At 39.3% G+C, this 20,408-nt stretch overlaps 1 protein-coding gene across 1 annotated transcript in view; it reads left to right on the top strand.

Moving 5' to 3' along the window:
* Positions 1 to 10,419: 10,419 nt before the first annotated feature.
* pwp2h (PWP2 small subunit processome component) overlaps positions 10,420 to 20,408 on the top strand; it is a 53,983-nt gene continuing 43,994 nt past the window's right edge. Inside the window, exons 1-6 of the mRNA XM_088607371.1 lie at positions 10,420 to 10,595; positions 11,661 to 11,773; positions 13,217 to 13,311; positions 13,757 to 13,856; positions 14,622 to 14,765; positions 15,304 to 15,439. Of these exons, the coding sequence (XP_088463497.1) occupies positions 10,578 to 10,595; positions 11,661 to 11,773; positions 13,217 to 13,311; positions 13,757 to 13,856; positions 14,622 to 14,765; positions 15,304 to 15,439 (606 nt within the window). The 5' untranslated portion in view covers positions 10,420 to 10,577. The remainder of the gene's footprint in view (positions 10,596 to 11,660; positions 11,774 to 13,216; positions 13,312 to 13,756; positions 13,857 to 14,621; positions 14,766 to 15,303; positions 15,440 to 20,408) is intronic.

Genomic DNA, 20,408 nt, shown 5'->3' with positions numbered 1-20,408 from the left:
CCCTGTCTCTATTTCTCCCCGCTGGCAGTGGGAGCACAGCCTGTCCTCTCTGGGCAGCCAGGTCTGCCTGTGTCGCCCAGTTTCTATGGCCAGGCTGTGGTCACTGAGCCTGTACTTCGTCAGGGTCTGTTTCTGTTTGTTATTTTTTATTTTGGTCAAATATTCAGCTACTGTGTATTGTCTGTTTAGGGTTCTGTAGCATTCCAGTTTATGTTGTGTTTGTGTGTGTGTGTCCCAGTGTGTGAGATATTGCTGTTTGATCTGTGCTGTGATGTGGTTGAGTCTGGGTTGTGGTGCTCTAGCAGTGCTGTCCTGAGGCTGGTTAGGGTTGGTGTGGCTCAGGTCGGTGAGCATCAGGACCGGCTGGCTCAGGGGGCTCTGTTTTGGGCTCAGCTCTTGGCTCAGCAGGGCTTTGTGGTGGTAGGAATTTTGGTCGCTGTTTTTTAGGTGTAGCCAATTCTTTAATATTCTTTTCTGTATGTTTATCAATAGTGGGTACTGGCCTAATTCAGCCCTGCACCCGTTGTTAGAAGTTTTTCTCTGCACACGGAGGATGTTTCTACAGACCTCCATGTGCAGAGTTTCTGTGGGGTGTTTGTCCCATTTGGTGTAATCCTGGTCTGTGAGGGGACCCCACACTTCACTGCCGTATAGGGCAATGGGTTGGATTACACTTTCAAATATTTGGAGCCAGATTCTTGTTGGTGGGTTGATGTTGAAGAGCCTCCTTCTTATTGCATAGAAAGCCCTGAGTGCCTTCTCCCTCAGTGCCTTCACTGCCAGGTCAAAACTCCCGGAAGAGCTGATGGTGAGACCGATATGTGTAGCTGGATGTGTGCTCCAATGTGTTGTTGTTCAGTGTGAATTTGTACCTGTTTCCCTGAGGTCTGGCTTTCTTCTGGAAAACCATAACTCTGGTCTTGTCCAGATTGACTGTCAGTGCCCAGGTCTGACAGTACTGCTCCAGCAGTGCCAGGTTCTGCTGCAGCCCCTGTTCTGTGGGTGACAGCAGGACCAGGACATCTGCATAGAGCAGGAACTTGATTTCTGTGTCGTGTAGTGTGAGACCAGGAGCTGCAGACTGCTCCAACATTCCTGCTAATTCACTGATATAGATATTGAACAGTGTTGGGCTCAGGCTGCATCCCTGTCTCACCCCGCGGCCTTGGGTGAAGAATTTAGTTCTTTTGTTTCCAATTTTCACTGCACATTTGCTCTCTGAATATATTGATTTAATTATGTCGTACACTTTGCCCCCTATGCCACTTTGGAGTAGTTTGTAAAACAATCTCTCATGCCCAATCGAGTCAAATGCTTTTTTGAAATCGACAAAGCAGGCAAAAAATTTTCCTTTGTGTTTTTGGTGGACGTGTTTGTTTATCAGTGTGTGTAGGGTGTAAATGTGATCAGATGTGTGGTGATCTGGAGAAGCCAATTGTCACGGACGTCCAAAGGGACTAACCGTGGGGAGCAGGAGAGCGGAAAAAGACCCATATGCGTAGCGGGCGAGACGGGAAAAAGGCCCGGGCTCATAGTGCAAAGAGTTCAGGAATGCCGTATAGAAACCTATGCCCTCAGGGAGCGGACGTGGGGCGCCCTGGTGCTAGGCGGGTCTCAGGACATCCGAACATCAATGCTGAGCGAGGACAGAGAGCAAGACCCGGAAATATATAGCCCAAGGGAAAGAGAGGGACAGGAAGGACAGCAGACCGGAAACTAGGGACAGGACAGAGAAGGAGCGCCCTCTGGCTGCAGAGGGCGTGACACCAATCTGACTCTTGCTCAGGACACCTTGTTCGGTAAGGAAGGCCAGTATTCATGTATTTAGGATACTGCAGAATAACTTCCCCAGGTTACTGTTCACACAGATGCCCCGGTAGTTGTTGGGATCGAGTTTATCTCCACTCTTATAGATGTGTGGCCAAGTTGATGCCTAATTTGTTGGTTTGATACGGAGTGTTTAGGAATGTGTCCATCAGTGTCTGAATTTCGTCATGGCCCAGTGCAGTTTGGTATCTGTCTAGGCTGTCTGTGTCCCATCTGTATGCCTGGTTGAGGTCATACAGCTGGCTGGGCTGTGTCAGTGTGTCTCTGTGCTGGTGTGCTCTCTTCATGTAGAGTGTGATCTGGCTGTGGTCGGAGAGGGGAGTTTGTGGCCTGACAGTGAAGGCACTGATACAGGAGGGGTCCAGGTCGGTGATGGCGTAGTCCACCACACTGCTGCCCAGAGCTGAGCTGTAGGTGAACCTGCCTAGAGAGTCCCCTCTAGTCCTGCCGTTGACGATGTACAGGCCCAGCCCTTGACAGAGCTGGAGCAGCTCGCGCCCGGTGCTGTTGGCCGTGGTGTCATGGCTGCACCTGTGTGAGGTGACCGGTGTGTGGTACAGAGGGAATTGTCAGAATATGTGAGTGTTTCCCTGGTGTAGTCTGCCAGTGTGCCTGTTCGTGCATCGAGGTCACCACAGAGCAGCACGTTTCCCTGGCCCTAGAAGTGACCGATCTCTGTGTGGAGACTGGGGAGAATTCCCTCCCTGTAGTAGGGGGATTCTGAGGGCGGGATGTAGACAGCACACAGGAAGACCTCATTTTCTGTACAGATGGTATTTCTTTTGATTTTAAGCCAAACTCATGACTCTTCTTTCTTTACTAGTTGTATGGAGTGACTGAGCTCCGCTCTGTACCACACAATGATCCCCCCAGAGTCTCTGCCCCGGGTGATTTGGGTTTTTTTGACAGAGGGCACCATGATCTCCTTGTAGCCTGGGGGACAGTGGATAGCCAAGTCTCCCCGACACCATGTCTCCTGTAGGATCATGATGTCTGTCTCCTTTACATCCTTGATAAATTCAGGATCAGTGCTCTTCAGCCCAAATGCTGACGAGCCCAGACCCTGAATGTTCCACATACTTATCGTTAGAGATCTCATTGTTATCGTTTGAATTATCTTTGCAATTTGTTATTGTTTTCTGGAACTGTATCAAATTAGTGTCGGACATTTACATCATCAACAGAAACAAGTATTGTGCTGGGTTTTTGTCTGCTGCTGTGGGTGATGGAAGTTCAGCTCATAAGCCGGGTGCAGATGAGGTTCAGGAGCTGCCGGATTTCTCCCAGCTCCAAACCACTCAGGACTGCTGGTCTGGCCAGGGCTGCGGCGTAGCTGTGCAGGAGGGGCTCGGTCTGGCTCTGCTGTTATGCTGGGTGGGGAGGGGTTGTGGTTCTGGTCCGGTTCAGCTGCTGGTCTGGGTGAGGGGCATGGGGTGGGACGCTGGTTTTGGTCCTGTTCCGTCGTTGGTCTGGGTTGGAGGGCTGTAGGGTGGTGCTGGTTCTGTTCTTTGTGGGTTGAGCTGGTCTGGGTTGGGTGTGTGGGTGCTGGGGCGTTCCTCTGGTAGTCCTCCTGTTTCTCTCTGGGGTGCTGTTTGGGAGTCTGCCCAGTGTGGTGTCTTTCAGAGTTTTTGTGAAGAGTCCAATGGTCTGTTTTTTGAGGTGTTTATGGTCGTGTAGATGCTGTGGTCCAAGGGTGGAGTGATGGGCCAGGTAGACGTTTGGGAGCAGGGCGCAGCACCGTGAGATCTCAGCGTTGATTCTCTGGATGGTGTGGTGCTGCTCGTCCTGTCTCGGCAGCAGGGTGGAGATGACAATTCGGGCGTGAGGGAACTCCTGTATGGCCCTCTCTGCCACTCTCCTGATGGACTGGGCCACCTGCTCCCTCTGGGTCCTCAGGTCGTTGGTGCCGGTGTGGATGATGATGTGCTGAGGGGCTCCCAGTACCGACCTGGACAGCAGCTGCAGGGCCTTCTCTGTCTTCGGACACCAGAGCTTTGCTGTTTGTAATCCCGGAAGAGCCTGTGCTCATCGATGTACCTCCCGTTGGAGTCGATGAGAAGGGCTACTTCCATGCGTCTGCCTCTGGTGTCCAGTCTGCTGGAGGGGCGCTGTGCTGCCGGGCGGGGGGCTGCGTGGGGGGGTGCAGTGTGTGAGGTGGAGGAGTTGGGTGGGGCCGGGTGTGGATGTGTGTCTGGCCTGGGTGTGTGTCTGTCAGGGCACGGGAGAGCCGGCTGGCAGGTGGTGACCGACAACTAAAATAAAGGCAGCTTTTAACTTCGCAAGTCTCAAATTTTGTGTCCATCCTATCCTATCCAGAAATCGTTACAATATATTTGTATTCATAGACCTCAAAGTATCACAGTACTACGTTTTCTTTTTAAAACTCTGCATCAGTTTAACAAATTCCAATGTGATTAAGTGTATCCTGCATGCTGCAGGTTGGGGAGGGGTTTGAAGCCAGCTGTCACCAACAGATTTTCTTTTAACAAACATTTCTTTGATAAACTAAAATGGCAAATACTGTAGACAGTATATTGACATTTTATATATTTCTAAATATCACATGTTCGAAGCTAAGTGATTTATTAATAACAACGAATAATTTCAAACTGCTTCTGTACAGCCACTACAGTATAGCTTGTGAGAAATACATTTATTTGTCCTGCATCAAAGTTTAACTCGTTCAGAGCGCCCTACATTACAAACTCCAAGCGTTTCGTTTTGTCTATTCCTACATCGACAGCAATGTAACTACATGTATAAATGTTTCCAAAATAACCACAAGTGAACAAATTAAGGGATTTGATAATATTAAAGAAATCTTAACAATGACCCCGTGTTGCAAATCATGCATACCCAACAGTACTGTAATCCACTTTCTTTGCAAACACGTTCCAATTTTAATTTGACTCATTCACGCATGGTGAATTGTGAGAGTGATAGAGACAAGATGGAAGTTCTTGTTAAAACTACATTCCCCAGAACGCAGTGGGAAATATTTTCAGTCACCTGACCAGCTGATGCAATGCACCAGACAGAATGACTGAAGGATTAGCCCATTAAGAGCGAGTTTTTTAAAAACAACTGGCGGTGAAGGAAAAGTGTCCGCGGTCATTTTTTTATGACAAATTATACTCGTGGTGAAACGATGGTTGTTAGTGAAACGATTTAATCATTCAATCTATTTACTGTGCATGTTTGAATCCGCTAAATATTTAATTTTTATATAGAGTTTTACAACTAAAGGGAAACTTTAGTAGATGAGCATAAAAGCGCATCTTCAACGAAACGCAACTGGTTTGACATGTACAGTAAATGTAACACATGTGGCACGTTGAGTGCATATTTTACAGTGTGAGCGCATTTGCAAGGCTATTAAAAAAAGGTTGATCGACTTAACAGTCTGGGAGTAGCGTGAAGCAAGCTACACTAAGCGACACGAATGATCCGGAAGTGTATGTAAATAGCTGAATTTCAATCAAAATAAAAGCCCTTCAGTTACCACAGTAGCGTGTGAGAAGTTTTGGCAACATTAAGCGAAGTGACAAGCAGCTGAAACACCTGCTTTGTTATTTCTTCGTGGTTAACTGGAATTCCTTGAACATTCTGCCAACATTTTAGAGGGTCCTTTTTTAATTTTAAATCGAGTTTGACAAATGTAAGATTATTAGAGGTTTTTATGAATTTTACAGCACCTTTCTTCTATTTATACTACTATTTTTTCATATAAATGTTTTCTGTTCAATGAAAAATGTTTTAAGATGCAAGCTTTTAAAGTAGCTGTATCTGAAATTTGTAATTAAACCAAATCCTTTATTATATTTAAATTAAATAAGTTTTTTTAAACTATAACCAGGGACAAAAACATATTTTTTGCATCATCACAAGTGGTGAAACATACAATGTTAAGACAGTCAGCCAATAGCAAATCACCCTTCTTCATTCAGTTTTAAGCCTTTATTAGTATCGTTGGTCTGGGTGGATCACCTCTAGAAAAACTGCAGTGCAGTCTTGGATGGGGAACATTTGTACCTCCCTAAAGGAAGATGGAATCTATTGCACAGACCCTCAGCTAATAGAAAATCACCTTGTTTTTGTCAGATAAGTGTCTCTGTCAAAACTGCTGGGGTTTATAGAGCACCTCCCATTCACAGACTGGGACTGTGCAATGATGGTGCAGGGAGTGGTCTCACCCCCCTCCCAACCAAACCAAAATTTGTGCCTCTCCAAAAATACCTCAAATCTACTCTACAGACCCTAGGCTAATAGTACATAACCACGTTTTTGTCATATAAATGTCTTTGCTAAAGTTGCCGGGGTTTATAAGACCACTTGCTGTTCCCAGACTGGGACACATGTCAACATTGGTGTTCAAACAGCGCTGGATTATCTAATTTTTGGGTCTTATTGTGGTAAGACAGACAATAAACAGATGGTTTCCCAGGATAGGGAAGTCAAGCTAAATGGTGACACAGAAGTGGAAAATAGTATTGCATATGGTGCATCCATCACCCAAGGAAATTGTTCCTCATGTTATTACCTCTGAAAGCAAAATGTACAGTATGGATGGCTGCAGAAGTGATGTCAATGGTATGAATCTAGATGGTAGCTGGTATGAAATTAAAACACACAAGATAAGGCACCCAGACGGTACTGGGGACCAGACACTAGGTTGAGAGCACAGTGGTAATTTTCCAAAACCAGCTATAATAACCCAGGAAATTTTACAGAGATAATTTTATCAGAAAAGGCCAAGGTGAAGTTTTTCAGAAGCACAATACGAACAAAATCACACTTTTCCCTTTCCCGGGAACTGCCTTTGCTGCCTTAGTGCAGCATCTCAAGGGAAGGTCCTTCAAGAAGTATACTGTAAATGGGAACATGTGTTTGCAGCAAAAATCAATGAGACAAACCAATATTGTATCTTAATGTTTAAGTCAAGCAGATTTAACAACTGTATTAGAAGATGTTCTAGGAACCACTGTATCTGAAAATACATGGGTACTGTGGTCATAAGTCCTATAAAATGAATTTTGTTATCACCCCTGAAACCCTGCAAAGTCTACCTTTTCAGGTAGTTTACAGAGGGCTGACAGAGCATCCTTGTGAGACTTTAAAAGCAAGACCATCTAGTAAACATGAAATACAGAAATTGGGTGAGGAAATGATAAATGTCAGGGTGTATAAATTATATAATGAGTTGCTAGGAAAGGCGCAAATAACATCTGGGGTTGGGTGCAGCACATCCAGTCTGAGAAAAATTAAATTTGAACATCAAGCCAATAAGCTACTTGATAGTGACAAACCAGCTGCAGTTCAATTTTTGAAACAGACACCTGAAGGTGGAGATAAAACTAGCAAATATGTGAAAGGATTTATTCAAAGTATACCAGCTCCACCATTAGGTGGTATGTTTAATTGAATTGGGTGTTTGATTGTGGCATGACTTGATGTGCAGCAACCCAGCTTTTCAGGATGTAACACAGGGAATTTTTAAATCGGATTTGGCCAAGAAACAAACTTTGTATTAAGAGGCGATTGTATGCAGTCCTGTCCCACCATATACGGGTGTGCCCATAGCAATCAAAGTGCTGTTGAGCAACTTTTAACAGCCATTAGAGATCAAGAAAAGAGGCACAACACACTACCTTTTCAAATTAAAAGTGATTGCTCCATAGTGTTGCTCAGAGCATGACTAAATATTTTCAATGGGGACACTATGGAAAGCTATCTCAAAAGGTGTGGGAAAACTGTCAATGGGACTGCACAGGACCATGAACTAAGGTGTACTTTAGTTAGGGCCAGTTAAAGTCATGCTATACTTCAAGCTAGTGAACTCATGAACTCTGTAAAAAGCAGTATAGAGGAAAGTGTAAAGACACAATGTCGACATGTATATCTTCAGTGTCATACTTAATTCCACAGGATTAGAAGACCTGTCCACTCATATTTATGACACCTGCATTTTAATGGGTATTATATACAGTAACACACTTGTCACAGAATCTATTTCCAATCTCAAAAGTCGAGTGTCACAACTGAACACTAGCAGTGTCCCCACTGTTACAGGTGCTGAGGACTCAGATGTTGATTTTCGATGCATAGAGAATGTGAATTCTCAATTTCTTCACCATTTAAAAAAATTACATTAAGGCAATGGCAGATATAAACAGACAGGAGAACAAAGGGCCCAATGCCTATTTTGGTTCATAACTTTTTTTTTGGAAAAACAAATTTTGTCATCGATCCCAATATGGACAAACATATTAATAGGCAGATTTCAGCAATACCAAAAATGGACAGACTGCATCAATTTCTGAGGTAAAGTTCGAAATGAATATGTGGAAAGGTTAGGAACTCTAACCTTAAAAAGCACATAAATGGAATTTTGCAATAAGATAAGACTGAATTTCTCTAGAATTAGTAAGTCTCCTGCCCTTGTGGAAGAGGAGGAATTGAACAAGAAAAGAAAATTCCACAACATTTCAGGCATTAATTCCAAAAACCCCCCATCAAGACAATCAAACATTTTTAGTCTAAATGATAAATGCAAAATTGATGGTCATCCAAATGATTCCAACAAGCCACTTATCATTAAACAGTGGTCTGGAAGAAATGATTTAGCTCTTGTCCACAAACTATTGTGATTCAGATTCCCAGAACACATTCCACTGAGAACTGCAATTGGAATTGGAAGGTGTTGGTAAAGTGCAATGTACTATTAAATCAACAATATGCCATGAAGGAAAGTCTATAAGCAGAGGTGAACATTATTGGGTGGTACTTTCATGCATTGGACAGAAATGTAGAATTAAAGCAAATGATCAAAACATTACAACACAGCCAAAACATAGCATAGACTAAACTAATGTTGCGTTTGTTTTCTGGAAATAAAGGAGGCATCAGACAGAGACATATGTTGGTCAAACCATGTACTCACAGTTGAGAATGACAATAATCATGAAACTCATGGAGCCACTGACCAGTTACATATCAACTCTACTGCATAGTTAAGAGGCACTGAAAGAGTCTTTGAATAGTTTGCAATCACTGACAAAGAAAGAGACAGCGTTACCTGTAAAACACCAATAGATGCTGAACCAGGTAAAATTGACATAGAATCTAATATTAGAGAATTTCTCGCGAAACATCTATCATCCAAAATTGGACTCCCAAGCCGTGGACTCCCGGAGGTTTTCTTGCAGTTAAATTAGGTTTTTCCTCCCCCCTGTGCTGTGCACTATTTATGTGTCCAAAGGATAATAGGCCAGTTAGCTAAAGCAGCATTTGAATGCTGCCTGAGTAGTTCTACACTCGAAATAATAAAAGCTGATCTGAATTAAGAGAAAATGGCGTCATCTGTGGTGTTTTGATACAGAATAACTGCAAGGTGTCTTTACTTTCCAGTCTATCGGAATGCATGGGGGGAATCAATTATAAACTTGTACTTGGGCAACATGTAAGCCATCACTTCCACGTTACTGGATCAAATCAAAACGGCTCCATACCATGTCTGTTGCAGAGCCACCTTCCCAGGAAAGACACATCATCATTGAAGGTCTATTTATTATTTTGGCTTTTCAAAACACTCTAATAAATGTAATATAGCAGAATAACAAAGTTTGATAATATGTCTTACATTTACACCCCATACAATTACTTTACAAGTAAGGAAAAATGTGTGAAATTGACAATTTATTTCAAACCAGAAAGGATGATCCACTGGTGAAGTGTTAACAATGCCCACATTGTGATAACATGCCCTTCGAGACAAATCTAGTATCGGCCGCTAAAAGGCCCCTACAAACCCCAGCAAGATTTGCAAAGGACGCTCATCTGGCAAAACCATGGTTATATACTATTAGTTGGGGGGTTTGTAGAACTGATATGAGTCAGTTCTAGTAGGCACAAATTTTGGTCTGGGAACAGCAAGTGGTCTTATAAACCCCAACAACTTTAGCAAAGGACGCTCATCTGACAAAACCATGGTTATTTTCTATTAGCTGAGGGTCTGTAGAGTAGATGTGAGGTATTTTTGGAGAGGCACAAATGTTTGTTTGGTTGGGAGGGGGGTGAGACCGCTCCCTGTCCATTGCTTCATGGTCCCAGTCTGGGAATTGGAGGTGGTCTTATCAACCCCAGCAGTTTTGACAGAGACACTTATGTGAGAAAACCATGGTGATTTTCTATTACCTGTGAGTCTTGTGAAAAGGTCTGAACTACTTTTGGAGAGGCACATTTTATTGGGGGGTCAGGAATGATACTTTTTCCTGTCTAGCAGTGCACAGCTCTGTGTCAATTTGCAAGGAGGAAGTGATATAAAAACACCAATAAGATTTTAAGAAAGCAAAAAATGAGCAAACAACGATAGTTTCCTATTATCTGTGGGTCTACTTATCACATTCCACCTAGTTGTGAGGATGTACAAATTGTTGTTGTGCTATAAATGTGACTTTACATGGTCCAGGATTATTTTTTTCTAAGTAGGTTTAAGTGACTTTTATTTTGAAAGGTGCTGCCAAGCCAGCGTCGCTTAATGTAGCTTGCTTCACGCTACTACTCCACAGTACGTATGCCGTTACCCGGAAGAACACGCGAGAGATCAATCATGTTGGACCACATGTGTAAATGCTGAATCGTTGTCCGTTCTGTAGGTGGCTTCTGGAGTGTTGCATTTTTAAAAAATTGTTATATTAATTTTTAGGGGTGTCTGAATACCGGTAAAACCTCACGAAATCTCGTCGTTGAGAATGAAATTTGCATATAAAGTAAGTTGCTGTTTGAAAGTGGTGATATTGTATTTTTAAATCACTTGCTTCATTGTACAGTTTAACGGAGCTATGCAGAATTCATTGTCTGACCATTGTTTCAGACAGCGAATTGTGGGACTTTTAACATAAGGCTTTTTTTCATATCAGTTCAGGCATCGTTTCATGCGTGAAAGAGAGCTAGTGCAGCTAATCCTTAATTATCAAGATTATTTTCTGCTCCTGAAAAATCACTGATGATTAAATCCTTTAATCAAATGAAGGATTTTTCATAGAAAAATGCCGATGTTGTTCTGAAATGATGCGGCTTTAATACCGACATTAAACCTACGTATTTATGAAATATGATTTCCCGGTATCGAGGACAGTGTGCTTTCCGCGACAAATAGTATTAAATTGCATTTCACCTATAGCAGAAGTATAGCAGATTGAAATATCCGTTATATGCGTTGCTTTTACCTTATTAACATTTAAGATTATTACAAAAATAGATTTCATCCATCAATGTTCAGTCATTTTGTTTTCAACCTTTCTAGTTTGATTGCAAGTGGAACCTCTGATTCATGGTGCCTTGTAAAAGTATTCAGATCATTCTTATTGGGTCCCATTTTGTGAAATTACAATTTGAGGAAAACTATATATATAGCCCAACTGTAATACAGGATAAGAAAAGCAGATTAAAGAAATAGTTCTTGACCATAGGAGTATTTTTAGATCAAGAAGACTTTGAAAATATATAAATAAACTGATTAACCTTATGCCCAGATCAGTTACATTTAAAACAAATGCAGGTGTCTTATTAGGTATGTCTGTGTTTAGCAGACATGGTGTTAATACTACTAAACCTAATACTAAAGAGTGTGTTACAGTGGTTTAGGTTTTCACTGTTCCATGCATTGAGCTACAGCCTTTACATAATTACATTTATATATATTTTACATACAGAAAATGGATATAATTTGAATGTTCTTTCAAAATGTATGGTAATTTGCAATGAAAACCCTATCTTGTTCTTTCTTACGTGTTTCAACCAGTTTGATGCTTGCTTTTTTTTTTCCTTTCTAGTTTTCAAATTTACTTGGAACAGTATATCGGCAAGGCAACCTTAATTTTTGTAAAGATGGTAACTCGGTCATTAGTCCAGTGGGAAACAGAATCTCTATCTTTGACTTCAAAAAGTAAGTGTGTGTAAGGACCCCAGATTTTTCTGTTAAGTGTGATTTTAAAGAAATGTTATGAGCTTTAGGTAGAGTACAATACATTTTTGTTATTGTCTCTGTACCTGGTATATAAACTAAGAGCAGGCTGATACATTCTTACAACAAATGAGCCAATAAATGTGATCCATTAATAATGATAAGATTCTATTTAATATTTTAACAGAATTTGATTTATGTAAATTACACTAAGAGAACACATTTAGTGAAACACAACAGCATTTTAGGTTATTAATGATCAATGTGTTAATTATTTTGTTTGGTCTTTTAGCTAAAGGATTAGTTTGCATATATCAGTAATATTTTTACTTATTAGGAGAAATACTATATTAAAATAATTGAATGTGACTTGATTGTATTCTAAAAATATGCCTTCTGAAAGTTTCAAATAATAATAATTAATAACAATTGCTTACACTTATATAGCACTTTTCTGGACACTCCACTCAAAGTGCTTTACAGGTAATGGGGACCCCCCTCCCCACCACCAATGTGCAGCATCCACCTGGATGATGCGACGGCAGCCATAGTGCGCCAGAATGCTCACCACACATCAGCTATTAGTGGGGAGGGGAACAGAATAATGAAGCCAATTCATAAATAGGGATTATTAGGAGGCCATGATCAATAAGGGCCAATGGGAAATTTGGCCAGGACACTGGTGTTACACCCCTACTCTTTTCGAGAAAAGTTCTAATGACCACAGAGAGTCAGGACCTCGGTTTTACGTCTCATCTGAACGATGGTGCCTTTTTACAGTATAGTGTCCCCGTCACTATACTGGGGCATTAGGACCCACATAGGTCGCAGTGTTAGTGCCCCCTGCTGGCCCTAATAACACCTCTTCCAGCAGCAACCTTCGTTGTTCCCAGGAGGTCTCTCATCCAGGTACTGACCAGGCTCACACCTGCTTAGCTTCAGTGTGTTGCTGGTTGTGTGTTACAGGTTGATATGGCTGCTGGCATAATGTATAATTGTAAATGTTGCAACCTTAAATCTAGAGTTGAAATCTACTTTTATCAGTGTGAAAGCATGTCAGCTGTGATATAGAACATGACCTTGATGTAAAAGTCCTTTCATTTGTTGAGCAAATAAAGGACAGTAAATTTTTATAAGTCCATGTTGTTATAGGTACCGATGGGTTGTTGTCGCTGGTTTCTTCTTTAAAAATGTACATTGTTCTAAACAGTTCCATAATTATATTAGTAGAATTTTATTCAGCCATAAAATTGTACTAAGATGAGGCAAACATTTCATGTGTTAAGATAACTGATCAGTGATTAATCTGTACAAATACTGGAAATGTCAGATAATAGTTGATATTCTTATTTACAGGACTAGAGGTGTTAATTAAAAATTATGCTGAAATATATTTAATTTCCTCTTTTCTGTTGGCAAAAACAGTAACAGGTCAGAGACCTTGCCAGTGGCTACAACAAAGAATATCACTTGTGTGGGACTTTCACCAGATGGAAACCTTGCTATTTTGGTAGATGAAGGTAAGTATTATTGATTTTGGATTTTGAATTTTTTTTCAAAAATGGTAGTGAGGGCTGGGAGTCGTAAAGTCAGTAAGTATTTTAAAATAACTGCAGAAATATGAAGCTAGAAAGGAAACTGGCAGTTAATGACTTTTTAGAATAGCTAAGCATATACTGTTGTGTGAGTGTTTTTTGCTTTTATTTCACTTAATGGTAAGTGTGTTTGAAAAGTCATTCTGGAGGACCCATACTGCAGAACCACATGTAACTCAAAGCAGCACACCTGAAAAGAGCTAAAAGAATAATGCAAGACGTTTAAGCTTGTACCTTCTATAGCTTTTTCCTTGGTCTCATCACCAGCATATTATTCACCTCTGTAGCAGAGAATTGTCAGTATTCTCAATTGAATTGTCAATTGTCAGTCAGAGAACATATGTTATGTTTACGGGGTTATCCTTTGCAGATGGAGCAGCATTGCTGGTCAGCCTGGTCACTAGAGAAGTTCTGCACCACTTCCATTTCCACAAGCCTGTTCACTGCGTTTGCTTCTCACCTGATGGCAGGTCTGCAAAATTTTAGCTTCTGCCTTTTCGTGTTTGTATAAAGGAATTTTGGGTCAGATACTGGGATCTTTTCTCCTTTAGGTGCTTGCATCAGTTTAATCCAAATCCATTAAAGGTTTGTGGTGAATACCTCAGAAATATTTACCTTGGTGTAGGAAGACCGTTGTATCTGTTGCGGGTAATATTTGGGATTGGTTTATTTTTATCTTCTGTTGTAGAGATTATTTTCTTCAGGAAAACCAATATCCTGTTCTCAGTAAGTTACAACTTTAAAGAGTAATGCATAAAGGGCATCAGCATTTTTAGAAACAAAAGTATCTTTCAGTCGTCAGTTTATCTAATAGCTCCAAACCATAGTTAGCAATATGATAGAATTCTAAGTTTATTATTAAGCTGTTTTATTATTATTGTCAGCTTAAGAAGCCAAGAGAAATTTGTTTCTTTTGATTCGTATCAGATGTTTCCCTTTCAATTATTGTGTCACCTTCTTTTGCCTTGGTGTCACTCTGTGTAAATACGTTAAATGAGAGTGCTAACATGTGTGAGGTCAAACATTTTAGGCCATACATTCCTCTGATGAATTAAGTGTCCTATTTAAGAAAAACAAGACAGTAGCCATCAGCAGCATGCAAGCACCCCCCAAATCTTTAAACACTGCTCTGCTTTTTAAATTTCAGATCTTCTGATCCCTGGAAAGACCTCTTGATACCCTATATAACGTTCTAAATAGAATTCTGCTTTACAATTTATATTCATTTTCCTCAGGAAATTTGTTGTCACAAAAGATAACATGGCACTAATGTACCATGCACCTGGAAAAAGGAGAGAGTTCAATGCCTTTGTCCTTGACAAGAGTTATTATGGGCCTTATGATGAGACTACATGCATTGACTGGACAGATGATTCCAAGTGAGTGGCATTGGCTTGTTGTCGAAGGCTGACGAAACTTTTTGTGTGTCAGGTGATTCAAAGTGGGTAATCAGGGTCAGACTCAAAATTAAGCTTTGATGATAACTTACTGTGGTTAAAACTCTCCGTGGTATCTTGGGTTTTGATGTAAAAATAATTCCTGGCACTATGCAAGAGTGGTTGTGTCCTTGAGAAGCAGACACTCCAACTGAGTTGTTTCCATTTTTTAATAGGACCATAGTATTAGCATTGTGCCTTGGAGACTTGTGAGTATTTTACTTAGTTTCTACAAGCTTATCTTGGGTACAGTTTAGCTGGCATGTCTGTATAAAGTGTCATATGGAGGAAACTAAGCCAAGGGAATATGACAAAATACAGTTATATAAACGCTCTGGTCATATGAATGTCAGAGTTATTTTTTTTCAGTTATCCAAACTGTTCAAGAAGTTACTTGAGTTTTGTTCTTGATTTGTCCCTTTTGAATATTGTTTTGTTGTTGAAACTTGTTTATAAATACTGTTTTCCCCTTTGGTTGCAGATGTTTTGTTGTTGGGAGCAAAGACATGTCTACCTGGGTGTTTGGAGCAGAGCGCTGGGAAAACCTGGTGTACTACAGCCTTGGAGGACACAAGGATGTCATAGTAGGATGCTTCTTTGAAGCCTACAGCTTGGATGTAAGCCCCTTTAAGTTGAAGCCCCTAGTGCACGGCCTGCTGCTTTAATGTTTGCATTTATTAATTCATCTTACAGATGCAGCCATTCAAAATGCATGGTACAACCCTGTACTGCGCAAAATTATCTATAGTTCGCCGCGTTGTACCGCAGTACGTGATTGGCTGGCCAAAATGACCAACAGGGGCACTCATGGTGCATTTGTTGTTAGTGAAATGATTTTAATATTTAATCTCTTTTCTGTGCATGTTTTAATCTGCTTAATATTGAATATATGGAATTTTATAACTAAAGGGACATTTTAGAAGCTGAGCATAAAAAGAAGAGCATAATGCATCTGAAGGTCATAAACGATATTAATTTAGGAACATCAACATATTATGTGAACTGTATATGGCTGGTATTGCTAGTTTAAATAAAAAAAATACACAGCAGTATTCCACTTTCTTCCTAAACATTTTAAACAAAGTCTTTCATTCAGTTACATACTGCAATTATTTTGGAAATGTTTTTTACTGGCTTCTTCTGACTTTATTAAGTTTATGTACTTCAATAAAAGTTATGTTTTAACATTTCCTTTGAATATTTGCGCTCGTTATCACTAAAAAAACACATACTTTTTAGAATTTGATTAATAGGGAATGTTAAATGGCTCAAGCTTGAATTATCACAGTAGTACACTTTCTTTGTAAATGTCTGCATCAGTTTAACTCATTCACCCGTGACTGCGTGTATGGTGTAATGGCTAAGGCGTGTGCCTTGCATGCTGGAGGTTGGGTGTTCGAACCCAGCTGTCGCCGTGAGTTTTCTTTTAACAAACATTTCTTTGAAAAACTAAAATAGCAAATATTATGTACACTATATTGACTTTTTTGATATTTCTAAATATCACAACATGTTTGAAGCTAAGTGATAATAACGAATAATTTCAAACTGCTACTGTACTGCCACTACAGTATAATATTCTTGTGGGAAATACATATTCATCCTGCATCAAAGTTTAGTTCGTTCAGAGCACCCTACATTACAAACTTCAAGTGTTTCATTTTGTCTATTGCTACAATATTGACAGCAATGTAATTAAAAGAAACATGTCAAAATGTTTTCAAAATAACCACAAGTGAATGAGTTGAGGGATTTGATAATAGAGAAATCATAACAATGACCCTGTGTTGCTAACCATGCATACCCAACTGTACTGTAATCCACTTTCTTTGTAAACGTGTTTTAGTTTTAATTTGACTCATTCACGCATGATTAATTGTGAGAGGGTGATAGATGGAGACAAGATGGAGGTTCTTGTCAAAACTACATTCCCCAGAATGCAGTGGGAAATAATGTCAGTCACCTGACCAGCTGATGCACTGCATCAGAGAGAATGACTGAAGGATTAGCCCATTGTGAGCGACTTTGTTTTAAACAACCTATGGGGAAAGAAAAGTGCCCATGGTCATTTTTTTTACTGACACACAAAGTTAACTTGTGGAGCATTAGTTGTAAGTGAAATGATTTAATCATTTAATGTCTTTACAGTGCATGCTTTAATCCACTTAATATTGAATATTTATATGGAATTTTACAACTAAAGGGAAATGTTAGTAGCTGAGCATAAAAAGAAGAGGAGCATAAGGTGTCTGAGGGTCATAAATGATATTAGTTTAGGAACATAAACATATTATGTAAAATGTAGTTCAGGTGGGTAGCTGTGTCAGCATGTGTAGGCTGCAAAGAAACAAGTAATAGTTTTATTCCATGCTGAAAAGAGAAGAAAGAAAACATGAAAAGGCTCCACGACCGAAACTCTTTTCAGCATGGAATAAACCTACCACTTGTTCCTTGTGTAAAGTGTGTATGGCTCGTATTGGTAGTTTAAATAAAAAATACACACCAGTATTCCACTTTCTTCCTAAACATTTTAAGCATCAAAGTCTTTCATTCGGTTACATATGAGTTTTTTTGTGCTCCTAACTATTAAGTTTATAACTTTTTATGAAGTATATAATGTTTTAACCTTTTCTATGAATATTTGCGCTCATCATCGCAGTAAAAAAAACTCATACTTTTTAGAATTTGATTAACAGGGAATATAATTTGGAAATTCTAAAGAAATTAATAACGATATTAATTTAAGGATCGAAATATATGTATTAATATAGCTTGTAGTATTACTGTAATCCACTTGTAAACACGTTTTTTTTAATTTGACTTATTCATGCATGGTGAAGTATTATGTAAACTATATTAACATGTTTTTTTTGTATATATAATAACATATTCAATGTTAAGTTATATTAATAATGAAATAAAAACGTGAACTGGCAAACTTGAATACTGTCAACTGTTCAACCGCTTTAATTCAAAACACTTTATTCAGTGGTGCAATTTAACAGATGCCTCAAGCCTTAAAACAAAATGGTATATATTGTAATTAGACTCGAAAATAACAAAGCTCTATTAAAAATACCACTGAAACTATAATTGCTCACTTCTGCAGCCTTAGAGTGTTTTGGAATCTACATGCTCTCCCCGCATAGTTATCGACAATGAAAATGTCTCTTGAATAGGCATACTGTATAAATGATAAAGCGGAGGCTATGGAGAAAAAAAATCGCAACTGGTTTGACATGTACAGTAAATGTGAAACCTGTGGCACGTTGAGTGCATATTTTACAGTGTGAGGGCATTTGCAAGGTTATTCAAAAAGGTTGATTGAGTTAAGTCTGGGTGTGGTGAGTTTAGACTCTTTCCTGCCAGTCTTAGGCGAAAGGAACCTGTCTTTCATTGGATGGTTCGCCTATTCTACCCGTACATTAGAATATAGGGGGGAAGGAAAAGTGCCCCTGGTCATTGTTTTCACTGAAAGACAAAGTTGTTGTTTTAACAACAACAATCTTTTAAGAGCAAGGTGACTTTCTGCTATCTAAACCATTTTTTACAGCTTTTAAAGTCACGCAATGTTTGAGTTAGGCAGGAACACGTCATTGTATCTTATGGCAATCAAATGTTCTGTTTTTTCTAAACACTCGTTTTTCCATACTGTAGTTTGAGTCTTTGTGTAAGCTATAAGTTCTTTTTACTTCTTAATTAAACATTTGAAACACTTTTTTTAAATTTTGTAAACGCAACACGCATTCCGTACAGAAATAAAATAGTGTTTTCTCAGGTGTTAAGCAGATTAGCAGGTTGCTGACAAAACAGCCCACCGTCCAAAACTGCTCAGTGATATAACTTTAATATAAACAAGATCTAGTATCTGGTGCATTTTTTAAAATTTTTTAATTAATCGAATCCCAGGTGTGAGTTCATAAAGACAGAATTACGTACTATCCCTACGTCTGCGAAACACCTGATCAACTACTGTAAAGTTTTCAGTGCTTTGTGTATATTCCAATCGCAGTGGGGACAGGGTGTGTGGGGAAAGGTTTAGGCTGTAATTGAATTAGGGATCTGTATTCTTCACACCTGAAATGTTGTTTTCTCTGAAAGCTTTTTCTTCCCTCTTTAGCAGATCTTTTGCTACCTACGCATGCTTTCACAGCTCCCTAGTTGAATTCTTGTACTTGACTGAGAAAGCTTTAGAGAACTGTAAATTTTTATTTTCAACAAATTGTAAATATGATGTTTACATTGGCATTTTTATTACTTTTTCACTTAAGCGTATGGAGGAGTGTCAGCTGTCAAGGAGAGTACCCCCTCTCTTTGCCCCTTTCCCCCCTTCCCCCGCAGACAGACTGACAGAGTAATTGGGAAGTGTTAACTATCCAGCCATTGCAAGCCATTGCAAGCCACTGCAGCAGCCACAAATAAAAGATATACTGATTTTTCTCCTGATGGTAACTGTAACAAATTGTCACGTTTCACATCCTTGCGAAAGATTCATTATTATTAGAAATCCTTAAAATCCTTCATCACAGTATCATCACTAAATTTATCCATATACACAAATTCGCGCCAGATCCAACAACAAGCCATAATAGTGGACTATTTTTATGTATTCACTATATAAGAAACCGAAAGTAATACTCTTATCGCACTTTGAACCATTGGGTGCAGTGCTTTGTCCATTACCACTAGAAGGACACAAAGTTTTTAAAAAAGAAACGGATATCAAAATGTTTCCGAAATGTCTGCTTGTGATATTTTAGCTGCTTAGTTACACGATTCCATATTCTTATAACTGTCAAGTGATGTTAAATCACTACAACATTTATCTTTTTACAGTAACAGCAAGTGGTGTTCTTATAGGAAAGCATAAAACATTATAACTTTTTTATGAAATAAGCTCTATAAGCTTAATGTTAGAATTAAAACCAGAACCCACTAAGTTACCAAGTTAAAGACTTTGATGGGTAAAATATTTATGAATAATTAAATTATTTATGATGAAGGTGGAAGGTTGTGTAGTTTTGTCCAACTGAGCAATCTTGCTTTTATAAAATATACCGACTTTGTAATGTTTAATGAGTAACATGCTGTAATACACAGTTTAAAATTATTAAAAGTCTAAAGAGTATGCAACTTAAATTCTTAATTGGAAAAAGATTGTCACTCTGCAGTGACTGGGATTCGAAACGGGTGTTTTCTGGCGACAGTCTCATGTACAGCTCAAATGCTGTACATGAGACGTTAAGCTTTATTAGCTCCACCTGGCGGTTTTACAAGGTGCTTCCAGATCCTATTATCATAATTAAATTAAATTGCAGTATGATGTGGTATGATGCGCCATGTCTACCTCCTTTTAATGCAGCGTACTCTGTGCATTTTGAATTGCTGGATCTGTATATATAATGATACTTTTTAAGAAGGGATTTCTTAATTTTACCCACACCTGCTGAATAATATTAATATTTTATTACTGTTCTTCAAAATGAAGTAGTCAAGAATTGCTTTTGTTGATTGCTTTAAATTATTGCCTGTTTTAAAATAATAATGTTAGTGCACTTTTTAATTATGGGAAGTTCTTTTTGGTCA

Source organism: Lepisosteus platostomus, chromosome 2 (assembly GCF_059453375.1).
Source record: "Lepisosteus platostomus isolate fLepPlt1 chromosome 2, fLepPlt1.hap1, whole genome shotgun sequence".
In the NCBI taxonomy this organism is placed as follows: domain Eukaryota; kingdom Metazoa; phylum Chordata; class Actinopteri; order Semionotiformes; family Lepisosteidae; genus Lepisosteus; species Lepisosteus platostomus.
Note: the sequence above shows the minus strand (reverse complement) of the source record. Positions and strands in the feature narration are given on the sequence as shown.